General features: G+C 35.4%; 2 protein-coding genes across 6 annotated transcripts; one reads left to right on the forward strand and one right to left on the reverse strand.

Moving 5' to 3' along the window:
• Nucleotides 1-2,719: 2,719 nt before the first annotated feature.
• On the forward strand, nt 2,720-8,742 carry KUP11 (K+ uptake permease 11). 3 transcript variants are annotated; one of them, XM_011098519.3, is made up of 9 exons: nt 2,720-3,229; nt 3,455-3,745; nt 4,277-4,502; nt 5,130-5,375; nt 5,830-5,880; nt 6,027-6,287; nt 6,407-6,574; nt 6,845-7,099; nt 7,667-8,742. In XM_011098519.3, exons 2-9 carry the CDS (start codon nt 3,620-3,622, stop codon nt 8,698-8,700), a joined length of 2,367 nt encoding a protein of 788 aa, XP_011096821.1. In that variant the 5' UTR covers nt 2,720-3,229; nt 3,455-3,619; the 3' UTR covers nt 8,701-8,742. The 3 variants fall into 3 exon arrangements, with proteins under 3 accessions (XP_011096821.1, XP_011096822.1, XP_011096820.1); XM_011098520.3 differs by having other exon boundaries at nt 2,720-3,221; XM_011098518.3 differs by having other exon boundaries at nt 2,720-3,745.
• Nucleotides 8,743-9,122: 380 nt separating this feature from the next.
• Nucleotides 9,123-15,757, reverse strand: LOC105175953 (RAF-like serine/threonine-protein kinase 24). 3 transcript variants are annotated; one of them, XM_020698259.2, is made up of 10 exons: nt 15,446-15,753; nt 11,985-14,947; nt 11,773-11,858; nt 11,615-11,695; nt 11,148-11,300; nt 10,713-10,876; nt 10,486-10,633; nt 10,072-10,194; nt 9,623-9,710; nt 9,123-9,541 (listed from the first exon to the last, which is right to left on the reverse strand). In XM_020698259.2, exons 2-10 carry the CDS (start codon nt 14,686-14,688, stop codon nt 9,339-9,341), a joined length of 3,750 nt encoding a protein of 1,249 aa, XP_020553918.1. In that variant the 5' UTR covers nt 14,689-14,947; nt 15,446-15,753; the 3' UTR covers nt 9,123-9,338. The 3 variants fall into 3 exon arrangements, 2 of the variants coding, with proteins under 2 accessions (XP_020553918.1, XP_011096900.1); XM_011098598.3 differs by having other exon boundaries at nt 11,773-14,947; XR_002288145.2 differs by lacking the exons at nt 9,123-9,541; nt 9,623-9,710 and having other exon boundaries at nt 10,486-10,589; nt 11,773-14,947; nt 15,446-15,757.
• Nucleotides 15,758-18,840: the final 3,083 nt, after the last annotated feature.

An 18,840-nucleotide genomic window follows, 5' to 3' on the forward strand; every position in this document is an offset into this window, starting at 1 on the left:
GAGGTTTTCTCACTTTCACAATACTCTTTTATTTATGTTTCACTATGATTTTAAATTTGAATTTACAATCTCACCAATGAGTCAAAACATCATAACCTAATCATTTCATAACGATGAGTGTCTAAAAAAAAAGATAAATTATAGCTATCTTTTTTAAATTTGACATAATTATAAATAAAATATAATTATATAGTCCTAAACCGTGAAGTGAAAATCATTATATTATTCTTGTTAAAGTTAAAAAAACATAACGTAGATAAAATAAATACTTGATATAACATATTAGTTCATAAAATATTTTTAAAAAGCTACAAAAATATATAAAACTATAGTATATAATTCAAAAAAATACTTTGATCTATTAAAAAAATTGAATAAAAACTTAAAAAAGCGGATTTTAAACTTAAAAAATATTTATAATTATAGGGAAGGTAAAAGAAATAAAGATGGGCATGTGGTCTTGAAGGGCGCCGGAAAACACGATACACGTGCGCACAGAGAGAGCAACAACTATGAAATCTTGTAATTTTGAAAGAAAAGTGAAGAGAAAAAGATTAATTAAAATAGAGAAAACGTCAGTACGATTCTCATAATTATATTATATTATATGCAACAAATCTTGATTCTTAAAGACAACCCACTTTCTGATATCTCAACTTTATTAATGATGGAGTACAAGGAATCATGCAACATAATTAATTTCATTAATTAAATAATTATAATATATATATTGCAAATCCCAATGTTTATATACTCTCTTTAATTTTAATTAGTCGCGTATTAATTTATTTTATGTACTTATGAGCATCGTTATATAGTTTAATATAAGCAAAAGTTTATTCCTTCAAATTAATTTATATACATATATATATATATATAATCAATTGGAGTAATTTTATACGTATGAAATCAACAAATACAGCGACTCGAGCAGGCTAGCTTTAATATATGTAATGTAGTTCTTCACGTGTGATTGCATTTGGATCCACATCTCCACTACCCAGTAGAGATTATTGTTTGATATTATACAAATAAACACAAGTGCCTTTTGTTATTTTGTTTTATTTTATTTTTTTTAAAAAAGTCTTGATGATAATTTTATTTTATTTCAAAATGCATAACGCATAAGGTAATAAATTATTTAGAACAGTAGAGTTGCAAACTTAATTTGTCTCAACAATAAATTAATTAGGTGTAAAAGGAAGGTCGATTTATATTGCAACTGCAAGTACATATATGTTATGTAATTAATAATTGGACCTTAAATTATCCATTTCGCATTTAATTAGATATTCATTTCAAATATAGTGGAAGTAAAATGATCAAATTGCAATTTCTCAAGTATTCAAAGTTTAAGATGCATTCCCTGGACATTAAATACTTGCGCCTATCAAATTTGTCAATGCCCAACATAATTACATCATTTCTTCAAATTGAAAATATCAACCATCACATGTTTATAAAATATTTCATTAGTCTTACTATGATCCTGGTGGACTATATATATTTTCTAATACTATCACTTTCAGTATATATATATATATATATATATATATATGTATATATTGATCTAAGGATGATAATGAATAAAATAATTAGAATTTGCATCCTTGCATACCAAAAAGGAACTGAATAATGAAATAATTATAATCATTCGAACAAAGAAAAAAAATTTTATTGAGATTTATACGATTGACCCACACAACCTTCCCCCCACATCTTAGTAATCTTTTTACTTTATATTAATTCAGAATTATTGGGGGTGGGGTATGCTAATTTTGTCCGTATCATATTATTGTTAAGACAATTATACTTCTCTTTCTCGAGATTTGGTGTAATTACATATAATTTTTTTATAATTTAAAAAATTATATTTAATATTTTTAATGTTTGTTTTAGTTTAACAAATAAGTCCCCCTATTAATTAAAATTTACTGAATTAGCTAATATTAACAAAACACCTTAATGAAAATGTGATATTTACCCTTAATTGACTTAAAATTGACTTATTGCAGGTCAAACAATTATTTTTCGAACTAAATTTTCCTTATAACAATAAAGATATACCTCATCACATTTATTAACACATGAAAACGTATGAGGGTAATTTGATTATAAAAATATTTACTGACTTGCTATAAGTCAGTAATAAGTTAATTAGAGACAAATATAATCTTTTGTTTTTCTGATTAGTTTTATTAATTTTAGCAAATTCAATGAATTTGACTAATGGAGGTACTTATTTGTTAAGCAAAAGCAAAACTCAGGAGTGTCAGATGTAATTTTTCATATTACAGGAGATCTACATATAATTATATCAAATTTTAGGGGATGGAAGTGTAATTATCCCTTCTTATTAATTCATAAACTAACATGATTCAAGCAGCCATCCGCCCTCCATTACAAAATCGGAGGGATATTAAAAGTTATACCATTAGGAAATAACCAGAACTTATCAAATTAAACACGCAACTCAAGATAATAACTTTCGATTTAAGGATTATTATTTTTTAGCAATGATTACATCCATATTTTAAAAAATTAAATAATTCAATTAATAGATCAATATACAATTTAATAAAAAAATACAATAAATGAAAATAATTAAAAAGAATAAAATAAATGACAAATAATTTAATGTGAAGTGATAATAGTAACACATCGGATTCATTCTATAAATCCAACCCCAGATTTAAGATTGATTTATGAGTCCAAAATAACTGCTAATGACGATTTTAGTATTATTATTATTATTCGAAAAAAATCCAGCAATGCTGAGAACGTGTCACTCCGAAGAGGGTAATGAGAAAATAGAGATTCATGCAACAAACAGAGGGCTCTCTCGTTTGTCAGTGTCATTATAGAGGGTAAGGCAACAGAATCTAGAGAGAGAAAGTGCCGCCTCTGCTCTGTGAAAGATTGTTCAGAGAGAGAGAGTTGGAGATATTTGTTTGAAGAGATAAATCGGATTTCCACTGTTTCTTGAAACCTGAAAGTCCGTACGTTACGCGAGAAATTTTAGACACTTCCTTCTCTGCCGGACGGTATCTCTTTTACTTGGAATCAAGAATTGAGAGTTTTACTTGCTCAAGGCAAATACTGTGACTGTTAGTTGAGCTTGTCGGAGGTGAGCCCGTCTCAAGATTTTGCATCCGACAAAACTTGGAAAGTTGAGTTTAATTAGAGAGGTGCGCGGAAGCATTGAAGTTTGAATTGAAGAGGTTTCTTGGTGAATTTCTTTCTTTCTTTCTTTCTTTCTGGTTTGATTCCTGGTAGGTGGTTGTGTGGCTGATATTGATTTGACCCCACTGTACAACTCTCTTGCCACCTATCTGAGTAGTAATAATAAAACTCTTATTAATTTTCTTTTTCTATTGTGTATTGACTGTCGTCTTCTTGTACTCTTGTCTTCTTCTCCGGCTTCGTTTCTTGGGGCTTCTTTTCTCTTGCGCAGAGATTACTTTTTGATTTCTTGGGATTGGATTGAGTTTCAGTTTCCAGAATCAAATTCTTGATCATCCGAGACTTGGGATTTAGATTTTTTGCTTCTTTTATGGCTATTGGGGTTTGAATCAGTTGCATAAGCTGTTGGTGGATTTATAGACTAATTTGAAGAGAGATGGCATCTGGGGTGGAATTTGATGAAGGTGGTGAGACTAAGGGAAGTATGTGGGTTTTGGACCAGAAGCTTGATCAGCCTATGGATGAGGAGGCTGGAAGACTTAAAAATATGTACAGAGAAAAGGTAAACTCCTGAGTTCTTTCCTAGTACTTACTAGGAAGGATGTACAAGAACATGTATATAGCACGTGTTTTTGCACGTTAGCTTTTAGCCTTTTTCGCTCTGCCTTGAAGTTAACGAGATCTTGACGAATTGATATTCTTGGTCTTCCTTCTTTGTTTTTCTTTTTTCTATTATGTCCTCATGGTAATGCAATGGAACCCTACTTGATAGGTTTAGCATGATGGAAAACAAATCTGAATCAGCGGGAACTTGTGTCAGATAACTTTGTGCAGCTAAATTGTTGATTTGTTCTCATTCAGCTGGATTTATTTTGTTGTTGCCACTGCTGTTTCTTATTTATACAAGTTGCAACTTGTAGTCAATTTCGTATGGCCTTTCTTGAAGTTGGGGAGGTTGAACAAACTTCTTCAAGTGTATGTTTTTTGTGGCATTACTGGGATAGCTGTTTTGATCTGGGTTAAGGTGGAGTTAGTGGATTCCTTTATTTACGATGCTGCTGACTGTTAATGGATTAATTTTTTCATTAAACAGAAATTCTCAGCAATTCTGCTCTTAAGGCTTGCATTCCAAAGTCTGGGAGTGGTATATGGGGACTTGGGAACATCTCCCTTGTATGTGTTCTACAATACTTTTCCTCATGGAATAGATGATCCAGAGGATGTTATTGGCGCCCTTTCGTTGATTATATACTCCCTGACGCTGATACCTCTCCTCAAATATGTGTTTATTGTTTGTAGAGCAAACGACAATGGTCAAGGTAAGTCGCTTTCTAGGTAGAAATTTTTTTATGATATCTTATTAGGCACCTTATTCGTGAGATGTGGATCCCTTACTTAAGTAATCAATTGGCATCTCTAAGATAACTGTGCGAAAAATATAACGACATATCTTGTAAAGTTCTGATGTGTCTCGATATAAAGCAAACATATGGGATTCAGTTGTTAGAACAATGTATTTGTTCTAGTATGAGATTCGCACGATGGTATGTTGAGTTCTTCAAAATTGCTTGCACATAACTTCAAAACTCACAATTCTAAATGTAAAAGATTATAGATTAATGGAACCTCATTTCCAAGTCATCTATTAATAGACTGCTGTACTTTTATTATGTTAAGATTAACTTGTTTGTATTTTGTATTTTACTTTTTTTCTGGGGGTTCAAATTGGACTTCCATCGGACTGGAATCTATGTAGCCATATCCTTTTTTTTTTATTATTATTATTATTATTAACTCTGTTGGTGAAGGGATTATATCTGCCAGCTTTTTCTGGCTGCAAACTTTAAAAGCTTACATGTAACGCTTTGATGCTATCTGCTAAAAGTTACTAATGAAGAATGGTAGATTTATACTACAGTAACAGATCTTTCTTCTCCTTTTCTCAGGAGGAACTTTTGCTCTTTATTCATTACTTTGTCGGCATGCTAAAGTGAAAACAATTCCCAATCAACACCGCACCGATGAGGAGCTAACAACTTATAGCCGTAGCACATTCCATGAGCATTCATTTGCTGCTAAAACCAAGAGATGGCTAGAGGTGAATGCTTTCAGAAGAACTTCCCTTCTTATACTTGTATTAGTGGGGACATGCATGGTGATTGGGGATGGTATTCTCACTCCTGCTATATCTGGTAAATACATCTCTGTATCTATGTTTCCTTTTTCCCATCTGGTGCCTATTCATGTTTTCCAACTCAGGTGATCCATAATTTTACCATATGTGAATTGACAAACTAATGATTTCCTTGATGAGAAATGTTAATCATAATTGCCAAGATTTGAGCCACTTCATTTGTGAATGTATCTTTAACACTTGGATTATACCATGGAAAGGTTTGGTGCTGTATTAGAATGCAATTAGAGAGTAGTTTATGCCGAAGCTGGAAAAGATATGGTATTTTCTGTATTTCCATTGGTTTTGAGCAATCAAGGCTGATGGGGTTTTCTGAATGAAGTCCTATAAGCATATAGATCATACATATTTCAAGCGTTAAATGGTAACTATTTGGTACCCGTTCAGGCGTGTGTATTACTTTTTTTGGTACATGTTTATTCGACTCTTTGTTGACCAAAGTAAATGTGCAGTTCTTTCTGCTTCTGGCGGAATCAAGGTGGATCACCCAAAGATGAGCAATGGTATGATCTTGTATCTTTGAGTTACTAATTCTGCTTTTCTCTGTATTAGCATTACCTTTTGATTTCTTGCATTGTCTTCACTGCTTAGTTGCATGATCCTGCCTATTGTGTTTTTTATGAGATTGAGCATGTGTTTTTTAATGCAGATGTGGTTGTACTCGTCGCTGTAATCATATTAGTTGGTTTGTTCAGCTTGCAACATTATGGCACAGATAAAGTTGGTTGGCTTTTTGCTCCAATTGTACTGCTCTGGTTTCTCATGATTGGAGGCATTGGTATCTTCAACATATATAAATATGATAGTTCAGTCCTCAGAGCCTTTTCACCTGTGTACATATATCGCTTTTTTAAAAGAGGAAAGAAAAAAGGTTGGACGTCTCTTGGAGGGATCATGCTTAGTATCACAGGTCTCTCTCTATCTCTTTCTCAGATATTATCATGTAATCTTCTAGGGATTTTAGGTGGTATATAGTATATTTTTGAAGTCAGATATAAAAAGATTTGTGACCACTGCTTTCTATTGCAGGGACAGAAGCACTTTTTGCTGATCTTGCTCATTTTCCAGTTTCTGCTATACAGCTTGCTTTCACAGTTATCGTGTTTCCTTGTCTTCTTCTCGCCTACTCTGGGCAAGCAGCATACATCATGGAAAATAGAGACCACGTAGTTGATGCATTTTATCGATCAATTCCAGGTGAGCCTGAACTATGATTCTGATACTCTCATGACTCGCTTTAGCTGCTGCAATGAGATTTTAAGAATTAATATTTATCAAAATTTTGAAATCTGAAAGCACCATTTTGAAGTAAAAAGGAAGTGTTGAGACATTTGGAAGAGACTATTCATAGGAGAGATGCGAATTAAGATTTGAAAGATCCTCACAGAAAAGTCTTTCTTGATGTCCACGTCAAGAATTAGGCATCATTTTAATCCCTGACTTGTTAATTTAATTTTCTGTTTGCAGATAAAGTCTACTGGCCTGTTTTTATTATTGCAACTTTAGCTGCTATTGTTGCTAGTCAAGCTACTATATCTGCTACTTTTTCAATAATCAAGCAGGCCCTTGCCCTTGGCTGTTTCCCGAGAGTCAAAGTTGTACATACGTCAAAGAAATTTCTGGGCCAGATATATATTCCAGACATGAATTGGATCCTTATGGTCCTTTGTATTGCTGTAACTGCTGGATTCAAAAATAAAAGCCAAATTGGCAATGCTTACGGTGAGCTTTTCATGCTTTACACGATCATTCTTAATTAGTTCTAATCCGACGCCAACACTGTTATGTCCAAACATTTTTCAAAATTAAATAAATGGAAATAATAATGATATATTCTGTTTAATTCCTGTTTATCTGAACACAATAAACTCGTAATGTTTCATCATTGACATCACTGAGGTTCTAATTTTAGTGAAGATTGGGCTTGAGGGGAAACTGGAAAAGATGTGGCAATATGTCTTCTCTGTTTTGTGTGCATTACTAGAACTGTGCTTGTGTTGGCACCCTGAGACCAAATCGAATCTTGTATTATGGTGTTTTCAGACATGCGAATTGATGCAAGTTGATTACTTATATTGTTGTTGAGAGTTTCTCTGATCTAGTTGGTTGGTCAGACAACTGGTTTCTCTAGTTGAGGTCTTGTTGATAATGTCGTGTAAATTGCCATATGAATCGCAAACATATCAAGTGAAACTAGTTGGAAATTACCGTTTCTGTTGTTTAGTTTGTCTTTCTGGTAAATTATTGTTCATGAGCCTTCTCTAAAACTTGTGTATGATGTGACCACAGGTACTGCAGTTGTGATTGTCATGCTTGTGACGACTCTTCTCATGACACTAATAATGTTACTAGTTTGGCACTGCCATTGGATCCTTGTCCTGTTATTCACTTTCTTTTCTCTAGTGGTGGAGTGTACGTATTTCTCAGCAATGCTCTTTAAGGTCGATCAAGGTGGTTGGGTCCCCCTTGTGATTGCTGCTGCCTTTCTTATCATCATGTATGTTTGGCATTATGGAACAATGAAACGCTATGAGTTTGAAATGCATAGCAAGGTTTCCATGGCTTGGATTTTAGGCCTTGGTCCCAGCTTAGGGCTGGTCCGTGTTCCCGGGATTGGACTTGTGTACACCGAGTTGGCAAGCGGAGTACCCCATATTTTCTCACACTTCATCACAAATCTGCCAGCTATACATTCTGTGGTAGTCTTTGTGTGTGTGAAGTACCTTCCAGTCTACACAGTTCCAGAGGAAGAAAGATTTCTCGTCAAACGTATAGGGCCCAAAAATTTTCACATGTTCCGTTGCGTAGCAAGATTTGGTTATAAAGATCTTCACAAAAAGGACGATGAGTTTGAGAAGAAGCTCTTTGACAATCTCTTTATGTTTGTTCGCCTTGAGTCCATGATGGAGGGGTGTTCGGACTCGGATGAATATAGTGTATATGGGCAGCAAACGCAACAGTCAAGAGATTACCTTTTGAAAGACAATGGCCACACATCTTCGTCAAATCTTGACTTTACAATTTCATCAGTAGACTCAATTGTGCCTGCTAGATCACCAATGCATGCAAACAACACCATCACATCATCAGGTCGAGAAACAGAACTCGATGAGCTGGAGTTTTTGAGTAGTTGTAGGGATGCTGGGGTGGTCCACATTCTGGGGAACACAGTAGTTAGAGCAAGGAGGGAATCCAGGATATACAAGAAAATAGCTATTGATTATATATATGCATTTCTTAGGAAGATATGCAGGGAGAATAGTGTGATTTTTAATGTACCTCATGAAAGCCTTTTAAATGTTGGGCAGATTTTCTTTGTGTGAATTTCTGTTTGACCGTAATAAAGAAGGATTTTTTTATGATTACCACTAAGGTCATCGATTTTGCAATCTAATTCTTGTAGTGTGGATTGGGTGACTTAAGAACGGATCATGATTCTGAGCAGTTTGTTTGTTGCTTATTCATTAGGGTAAATCACAGCGATCTCTTCTAAGATTTTGTATAATTACAAATATTTTCTTATTAGTTGAAAAGATATTAAAATTATAAATATAGTTGTAATTTACCCTATTCTTTATCTTGTGGGTTCATCTGATAAAATCATCCTTTTCAACAGCAAATTGCAAGTGGATATATTCCTGTGCGAGTTTGTCACTGTCCGAGTAGAATAAATGGGCAATTCCATCGCATCTCTCAGTACAGAACATATAAATAGAACTGCACTGCACAATTTACCAGGGAGGGATAAAAGAAGTTCGCGAATTTATTTGTTTGCTTACAAATGTGGGTAACTTCTTTTTGTTTCCTCGAGGTATACACAAATGTAGTCATTCATAATGACACTTCTGCCTCACACAAACACCACCTGTAGCTGTTATATCCCCGTGAAGACAGGCTATACAAAAAATATGCTAGACGAGACCATTTTTAGGAAAGCAAATAAAGATAATATATTACATAATCACTTGGGTGACTGATTGTGCGCTGTAAAGCCTTGTGGTTTTGTCGAGCATGCTGCAGACATGGTACGTAGGCGTCCAGCAATCTCAGTGAAGGATGGCCGAGCCAATGGATCTGGAGCCCAACATTGCTCCATCAGTAATCTCCATTCTGGGTCACAGAAGGTCGGGACCGGGGGCCGCAGTGTATTATTCACTATACCACCTGCTTTCGGAAGATGGGAAAAGTTCAGAGTTCCTAATTTCCTTCTCTTGTAATTCTAGTATGAGGAAAGAGTGAGCATACCAATGATTGCTCCATAATGCATGTTGGCATAAGGTTCCTCACCCGTGAGAATTTCCCAAAGTACAATCCCAAAGGAGAAGACGTCAACCTGTAAAGAAATGAAAGATGAGTTGTTACAGAAAGTAAGATGATAAAGAACCTGCAGAGCGATGGGTTCGATCTGGCAAATAAAGTAAACTGAGAGAGCCATATCCGACATAAGAATTGGGATCAAATGAGCATTCACATAGTATAATAGTAAATAGTTGAGCACCCTCTGGTGTGATAGCATGAGCCACTATTTTCTGAATCTCCTGCTTTTATTCTCTCTTCTATATTTCTTCAATTTTCAGGGGTTGGGAGCAGTGATTCACACTAATCATGCAGCAGCTATTAACTATGCAAATAATTTCCCACCATTTCTTTTGCATGGTTTCATAGAATATAGCGAGGGAATTGGTAAAACTTACCTTTTCTGAGACCTTGCTACTGCTACCATTTAATAACTCCGGAGCCATCCATGGAAGGGTTCCCCGGACACCACCAGTAACCAATGTATTTCTTTTGATTTTTGACAAACCAAAATCACCCACCTGACATGTTTTCCAAAATAAAAGTAAGATAGCTGAAATTCATCAACCACAATTATAATCTAAAATTTCTTCTTTGAAATCCTCTCTCCCAATTTCCTCTTGGACCATCCAGTTAGTGTTCATAATTTTTCCCATGTTTTGGTAAAGTGTAATTGCTTTCGCGCTTACTATAACAACGATTGATACAGTGTAGCACTCAACCACTTAAAAAAGCATGTACGCAGCTTAACTGTACCATAATATCAATCACAGCAAAAAGTTTTGATATCTGTCTTAAACCAAGGTGTTTACCTTGCAGATGGGTCTGGAAGGATCCTTCAAGTTGACAAGCAGGTTGTCGCATTTCAAATCAAAGTGCACAATGTTCCTTGAATGCAAATATTCCATTCCAAAAGCTGCATCCATGGCAATTATGAGCCTTTTGCGACGATCGAGATGCCTGGATAAATTGCATGTGAAAAAGGCTAAAAGAAGGCAGGGATTAGCAGGCAGGACTTCTAAGCATAGGATAATAGTACCTGTCCTTGGAAATTAAAGCATGTCTAAGGGACCCATTCACCATATACTCTGTGACAGTTGCAAGTGTCCCTCCAGGACCGTCTTGTACTACACCATAAAAAGCCACCACATTGGGATGGTGAAGCTTTGACAAAATTCCAGCTTCATGCCAGAATTCTGCTGACTACAGAATATCATAAGAAGGTTACTGTCACAAAGTGAATCCATGGAGACAGTGATGATAAATGAACAGAGAAGTCCTCATCCAAAAGAAAAGCCTAACATGACATAATTTCTCTTCTTTTTTTTTTCCCACTCCTTTCATGGAGAAATGGAAGATAAAGTCATTACCTATTTCTTAACTATTGTAGCAATAGTTCTTGCAAAGTCACTTATTCTTTATACAACTATCAGTCATCTGGAAAATAAAGAAGAATCGATTAGATGCAACTCACCAGTCTCTCCTGTTCAGATGAGCGACCTATGAAACAGCTCTTCTTTATTCTCTTGATAGCAACATCAGAACCCCTCCATTTACCATGATAAACTGTCCCATAAGTTCCAGAACCCAATTCCCTCAACTCTTCAAGATCTCGGTTCTTTATAATCTGTAACCCAACAAGAAAAAGTAAATACCAACAAGTGGATTAAAGCTGCCATTAATTTACTGCAATTCTATACATACCAAGCACACAAGATTGATGAGAAAGAGTTTTATGTTTCCAGTCCTACCCATGGTTGAGCCCACGCATGTCTTATTCAACTTTTTCTACTCACAATGGGTAGGATCTTTTTCTTTTTCTCTGTTTTTTTTTTCTTTGCTTCGTGCGTGTTTTTGAATGAGAGCTCCTAAGCTGTACTAGATGTTATTTCAGTTCTGTATATACATGTTAATTAGATTCTCTGATAAGAGGCACTGTACCTGTAGGGCACTGGGATCAAACTCTCCAACGAAGAAGTCAACAAGAGGGAAGGCTGTAGGCTGAGCTGCTTTTTTTGCATCCTAACAGTAAAAAAATGACTACATGACATAATTGAAATGAGGTAAATCTTTCAATATTATTGATAATGAAATAATACCTCGTAATCTGACCCAGCTGTCCTTGAGTTCATTGGACGGTTGAATTGCAGATTCTGAATACCAGTATTCTGAGAAATATCATAATCTGAATGCAAATTCATGGTGTTAGGTCTTACAGGGGGAGATGATGGTCTCTGGATATCAGCATCAAGATTACTACTAGAATGTGCATGAACTTCTGCAATGGCATCAGCCTCAAATGGTGGATTACCATAATCAATGGGTATATCTTCTCCAAATTTTGCTTGTGAAGGTGAGAATGTCAGATGATCCTGATCCATAAGGGAAACATCTTTTCTGGAATCTTCTTGTGCCAAGTTCTGAAAGAATGACCAATCTTTAGGTACATGATCAGACAAGTTTGCACTCAAACCAGCTGCATCACCATGCAGTGGCATGACACCAGCAGAGCTGTCTTCTGCTCTAGCATTAGAAAATATATCAGACAAAAAATCATGAGGAAAACGATCATTGATATCGATAAGGATATCTCCATGCTCGGGAGAGCCCGCAACAACCCGGGGCTCACTTTGGAAAGCAGCTGCAAAAGGAATTTCTTCCCTACCCATAAATTTCCCTTCATTGGCCTTTTCATTCATCTTGTTATGATGGAACTCCATTGATGTCAGAGCGGATTCATTATGGGGATACTCTGAAGTTCCTTGGTTTTTCATAGGAAAACTCGACCCAGAAGTAACAGCAATAGGAGCTACTACAGCATCCAGCTCAGCCTTGTGATTTGGCTCATTTTTGTCACAAACAGTGGTAGTCGTTGCACTGATGACAGCAGCATCATCTGTTAATTTCTGAGATTCTTTTAGTTTCTCTTCAGTATCCCCTGAACCCACATATATTGATTTGGCAGCATTAAACTTTTCTAAATTGGCTGTCATATCCTTATCAGTCAATGTATCAACAGATTCCAAGATGTGCTGTGAAACATCCGATCGGGAGTAAGTCATTAGGAGCTTCGGACCGGAAGAATCATTAGATTTGGACAAACGACTAAGCCCTGCCTGTTCCCTGTGTACTCTTTCTGAACAAAATAGCCGTTGAGGAATAATATCTGGTTCATAGCTGATGTCTTCAGTATAGACATCAGAGTCACTATGAAGAGGCATGGTTGCTGCACCAGATGTGTAAGCATGGTCAACGATGTCAACCTTATGATCCCTTACATCTTCGTGGTTCTTCTCACTGATTTTTGTTGGCAGGACCAAAGTCCCTTTGTCTGTGGCAGCACTTATAGCAGATGCTTCCAGTTTCTTGTTATTTAAAGATGAAACATCATATGGATGTGACAAGATCGCCTTCCCATCATCAAGAGGCTGCAGTTTAGTAGAGTCACACGTTTTCCGGATTGAACTCTCATTGTTCATCTGTGTATCCATTCGAAGAATGTCTCTTCTTGGAGAATGATCCTTATGAGACTCAATCTTTTTCTGGACAACAGTTCTATTTTCAAGTTTTAACTCCAACGATGAGACTCCAGGCACCTTGGCATTCAAGCTCCCATAAGACTGGTCCACATTTAAGGCCTCATGAGGAACCATTTGCCGAAGGATAGGGTTTGAGACCAATTTTTCTGCATCTGGTCTATTGTTCAATGGATGATGAGAACCATAATCATATTGAAATCTAACAGATGATGGAACTGTGATCTTCTCATCTGCAGTGGAGAGGATGTCCACTTGGTTGGAAGCACGTGATGAATGCCATTCAGGCTGTTCGCTGATAGTTTGGACCTGGTAACCAAGTGAATTGGCCTCAAAAGCACATGATGAACTGGGCATTTCTATCTGAGAAGATTGATTTGGTAAAATTGAGACAACTTCTGGATGAGCAGTACCACCTGAAGGCAAGCTCGCAGCAATTTGACCAGGCCCTCTCTCAACATTTAAACCGAGTAACTCATCCAAATTGTTCCCCAAGTGGCTATCCAGACCAATTGAGTTTTTTCGTGATCCGAAATCCATACCATTTACAGCAGCAACATATTGAATATCAGAATCACCTTCCAGGCCCTCGAGACCAAGCTGAGAATCATCCAAGTCATCGTTTGAAATGAGAAACATCCTGAGCTTCTGTGAGCCACCATCATCAAGTACATTATATTCCTCCATCATATTCTGGAGGTCCTCATCAGAGGATACTGATACCAATGCATCAAGATCCTCACCAGGAAGCTGATACTTAATAGAATGAGGTTCGTTATATATTGCCGATGTCTTCTGCTTAAGCTCATCCCATGAAATATCCTTGCTAATGCGGAGAATGCGTGTTTCACCTCCAACATATCTAAGTTTCCGATCACTTGGACGAGGCAAAATTTTGCCACCAAAACTGCAGAGCAGCTTCAATAATTTAGATGGACCACCACACGAGCCCAAGGAAGAATGACTATGAAGCCTGTGGACACTCGTATTCTTTGATGACGCTCTAATCATTGATTGAAGTGGCTTGCGGGTAGATTTTTCCTCAGTTTGAGAACCATCATCCACAGCATCTTGGATATTACCCTTTTCAACAGAGGGAAACAAGGAAGTGTCAAGGTATCTCTCAGAACCAGCATGAGATGCTCGAAGCACACCATGTAGATCCCCAGATGTAGTTTCACTATTAGCTCCAAGAGAAGAATTTGGAATATAATGTTGCCTGGGGTTCACCCTTTCCCACATAAACTCAAGAGCAAATTCCTCACCAGTCTGAATGGAGTAGTTGAGAACAGGTCTTGCTCCAACAGTTATATTAACTTCCCCTGGCCATAATATTTTATCCATAGAATTGGAAGCATCCTGACTAAACATCTTACTAACAGAACCTGGTCCCTCCTTCCTGTTATCGTCATAACTGTAACTAAGCGGACCAGAGTTGTTTTGCTGGCCGATTAGGAATTTTCGAATATTTTCTTCCATTTCTGCGTATTTCTTCCCTTTCTTTCCCTATCTAATGGGGAGTTACTCTGGGCGGATCAATGGCCAGGAAACACTGATGGAAACCGCACCACAATTCTTCAACTTGCCCAACAGGTGAATTATTAGTTCTCAATCAGGCTCCAAAATAAGAAATAAGCTTTTACTCATTTCTTAATTCAGTCTCCCAACTGAGAACTTGTACAAGCTAGAGCAGTTAAGAGGAAGATGCAATCAGCGCTATAGTAATACAGAAGTCAACCTGCAAAAATGCATACATGTGTTCAGAAGGACATTCTATAAATAAAATATCAGGAAGTTCAGGCTCTGAGAACAGAAAGAAATATGGGAGAGGATTTCAGAGAGCAAAACTATTACAAGGAAAAATTATGAACGGAAAGGAGAAGTAGAGAAACGAGTTCGAACTTACGATCCAGATCAGGTCGCCGAAACTTACAGAATATCATTATACAGACCACATGTCCATACAATAAAATCCATATCCAAGCACAAAAACGAAGTAAAAGCCACTTATCAGTGGGAGTAATCAAAACTTACTTATGCAGTTTATAATTAGCAACGGTTTTATCCGGAAAACTTGCGGGAAAGAGTAGAGTGAAACAGCAGATCATAAATAATTGACCCCACCAAATCATGAATCTTTCTAATCCCAGAAGCAACAGAGATTATGATGGGAATCACTGATGAACAACTTAAATTCTAGAACTTAAAATAAATTTTCAGATGAGAAGAGTCATACCTTGGAGAGAGTGAAGTGGCGATCTTCCTCTGAATTGTATGCTGTAAAGCTATAGGCCTTTAGATCTTAGTTTACTTTATCTTGCTCACTCTCTCTGTGTGTATATATATATGTGCCTCCAGCGGATCGGGCGGACGTATATTTTCTGCTAGTTTTGGTGAAGTTGATATAGGCGCGTCACTTCAATTCTTTATCTTCCCCAATCTCCATTGTGAACTGAACTCGCATCTTAGATTGTAAATAATTGAACCGTATTGTTAATTGAAAGGAAAAATAACAGGACGAAAAGGGTCGCCCTGTCAATTAAGCAACCAACCCCACTTCTACCATTTTTTTATTCAGTTCACAAAATTTCTTAGTAAGAATGTCTGGAGTGACAGTCAAGGGAGAGTGTGCGATGAACTCCACGCGCAGCTTCTCCGTTTATAACTCACGATGGCAGTTGGCAGGTGCTGACTCCGACAGTGCAAAACAAGCTCCTAAAAAGGCGTGGACAACCATCATCCAACACTTTTTGACGCTCTTTACCCTTTCTCCATGTCCATTCATCTTTTTTTTTATTTTGTTTTAACTTTTTTTTTAATATTGATCGATTGTCAATAATTTATAATAACAAAACATGAAAGATATAACAAGCTTAAAAAGTTAAATTTTCATTATTATTACTTGTATTAGCATTATTAAAATGCAATATTAGTTGAGGAATTAATGCTTTTCTTCCAATCAAAGAATTCTAATATATATATATATAGAGAGAGAGCTTCTTTACTTTCATAGTTCACAATTCACAGTTCACAGTTGACACTACCATGTATATATAATTTGGTTGTGCTGATGACTTTACCTTGAAGCCCCAAATGTAGCTTGGGATTGGGCTATGAATTTTGATGTTCAAATTTTATGAGATGATAAACTTTTGACAACTCTATTTTAATTTTAATAGCCAACGCGGTCATATTTGTTTTTATATGCATCACCTTTTTCTTTTCTTTTTTTTTTTTTTGTTAAAAAAAATATTTACAATGACTCCCATCATTTATCATCCATCCAAGCAAGCTATGCAAGAAGTGTAAGGCGTTGGCAACCACATCCACATGGCAGACATGCAATGCAAATAATAGGAGGGCTAGGATCGAAGTTCTACTGCTACTACTACTACAACTGACCTGAGTCTCACCTTTGGTTTGAATTTTTCCGCCTCAGTACTTGTGTGGGGGTGTGTGCGTTCTGTTGGATGACATTATTAGTATCATTTCCCAACTCGCTGTTGAAAGAAAAAACAGTAACAACTTTGAGCAAATTTGAGACTGGATTACTCTTTTATGTTGTTAATAAATGCTACATGCACTACTTGTGTTGTCATCCAATTATTAAACTAATTTTGCAGATTGTTTAATTTGAACAAAATTGTGAATCATATATATATACATATTGGGAGGGGGGTTTTCATGTATATATCTCTTAGTAGGTTATTGGAGAAAATGATGCACTAGCATCCAACATTCGGTGGACAAGTTCTTCACGTCTTATAATCATGATATTTCATGGCCACCATGCATGCAAACCCTTAACATATACACTAGCTAGAAACATTTTCTTCTTGCAAGCCTCTGGCTCCACGAACAAATTAGGGTTGTTGAAAATGTGCTTAACGTACACACAAGATTCAACAAATGCTTTAGCTGGTTTTTTACACAGATGATAATATATATATATATATATATGAAGTTTTCTTAATTTTTAAACATCGTGTTAAAAATAATTTTACAATTATTTATAAAAATAACTCAAAATAGGTGGATAGTATTTTTTTTTTTATAGTAAAAGATAAGTCCAAACAAAGAAAATTATTTTGATGCAAATATTGGGTCTAAAGATGCCTGAAAAATGAATCCAAATACAACATATTTTAATATGTCGAGTTTAAAGGATAAGAAAGCGTATTTTTATCTATACATGTACTCAGAGAAAATAGTACAATTGGTGTTTTTAACTTTGCATTAAAAATTATTTAATACCTCAAGTTCATTTTGTCAATGTGGTTAGCGTGCATTCATAAATTTTAGAATCAGTCTCTATGACCATATTCCTACAAAAGCACGGTTGACAAAATGGTCATGTGACCGACACATGACTTAGTCTATGAGTGTAATTTTATTATCATGCATTTCAAAAAAAAAAAAAAATTAAACAAGGAATGTTACTTTACGCGAGCATATTTAGCATCCAAACTGAGAGTTATAAACCTAAATTATGTATCCAATGCATAATTTCAACATGCAAACAGAAAAGAACATGTTCATATCGTGTTACACCTTAACACTATTTTTCATTCCAAAATCATATTTTTATTAAAATTCTTCTCCTATTTACAAACTTTTTAGCTGTTTAAAGGGTGGATTCGAACTTTTCTAGGGAGGAGAAATTTATATAACTGAAGCAAATGTGTTTCATTACATCACATACGTCATTTACTTACAACAATTAATTCACATATAGCGTCTACTTAGTAACTTGTGTGTATTTCTAGCTCTCTCATAGCATCATCCACAAAACACAATACACATGCTACCACTAATATAACTTCATATTATGCTTTTTTGAGCTTTGGTACATAATTTTTTAATGTTCTCACTTTTCTCAATCTAATTTGCTTACACATTTGCACATCAGTGGGTCATACCATACAAAATATCGACATCCTTTAACTTTCCACATGTAAAATTTTTGAAATAAATATGTACATTCTAAACTAACATGGAAAAAAAAGAAAAACAAAAACATCTTACCCCATATTTTTTCTAAAACACAAATCCGTCTTAGGGATCGGAGGTACTTCTCTGAATGACTAATTTGACAATTTACTAATTGAAGGAACTAAAATGAATTAAACAAACCTAAATCATTATTTACCCTCCAAAAAATAAAAAATCGCATTTATTATCACCAGAAATTGGTTGGAGGAATCAATATGAGACAACAATTAAAATTTAGGAATATTAATATTAAGAAATAAATTTAAAGTATCTAAAATTTATATTTATTATTTTTTAAAATGAAAATTTCCTTTTCTAAGAAAAAAGTTAATTTAAAAAAAACAGCATTCGTCCCTTATTCTCCAAGATCCATATATAGTATAAAAGACCTATACTGAGGGGGTAAACAAAAAACACTTGTAGATACTTTGAAGAAAACAATGGTGAATAATGGCAAAGATCCAAAATTGAAATTTTTTCCCTTTCTTATCGATAATCCAAATTCATTTCAAGAAAGAATATATATAACTAAGCAAAGCAGTCATTTGGTGTTCCCAAATATTACAATTTACAACCCAAGCCCAATTGGTTGTATTATTGTTTTTCACCGAAATGTAGACAGTGAATTTCATTTCACAT

Source organism: Sesamum indicum, linkage group LG12, assembly GCF_026168435.1.
Source record: "Sesamum indicum cultivar Baizhima isolate 11 linkage group LG12, ASM2616843v1, whole genome shotgun sequence".
Classification (NCBI taxonomy): domain Eukaryota; kingdom Viridiplantae; phylum Streptophyta; class Magnoliopsida; order Lamiales; family Pedaliaceae; genus Sesamum; species Sesamum indicum.

What these genes read in the sequence shown, in the direction of transcription:
- KUP11 (XM_011098518.3), top strand. Translation starts at nt 3,620, where the DNA reads ATGGCATCTGGGGTGGAATTTGATGAAGGTGGTGAGACTAAGGGAAGT. An exon ending in AGCAAACGACAATGGTCAAG is followed by an intron (nt 4,503 to 5,129) that starts GTAAGTCGCTTT and finishes TCCTTTTCTCAG; the next exon opens with GAGGAACTTTTGCTCTTTAT. An exon ending in TCACCCAAAGATGAGCAATG is followed by an intron (nt 5,881 to 6,026) that starts GTATGATCTTGT and finishes TTTTTAATGCAG; the next exon opens with ATGTGGTTGTACTCGTCGCT.
- LOC105175953 (XM_011098598.3), bottom strand. Translation starts at nt 14,688, where the DNA reads ATGGAAGAAAATATTCGAAAATTCCTAATCGGCCAGCAAAACAACTCT. An exon ending in CTTCCAGACCCATCTGCAAG is followed by an intron (nt 10,195 to 10,485) that starts GTAAACACCTTG and finishes AAAACATGTCAG; the next exon opens with GTGGGTGATTTTGGTTTGTC. An exon ending in GCATTATGGAGCAATCATTG is followed by an intron (nt 9,542 to 9,622) that starts GTATGCTCACTC and finishes TTCCGAAAGCAG; the next exon opens with GTGGTATAGTGAATAATACA.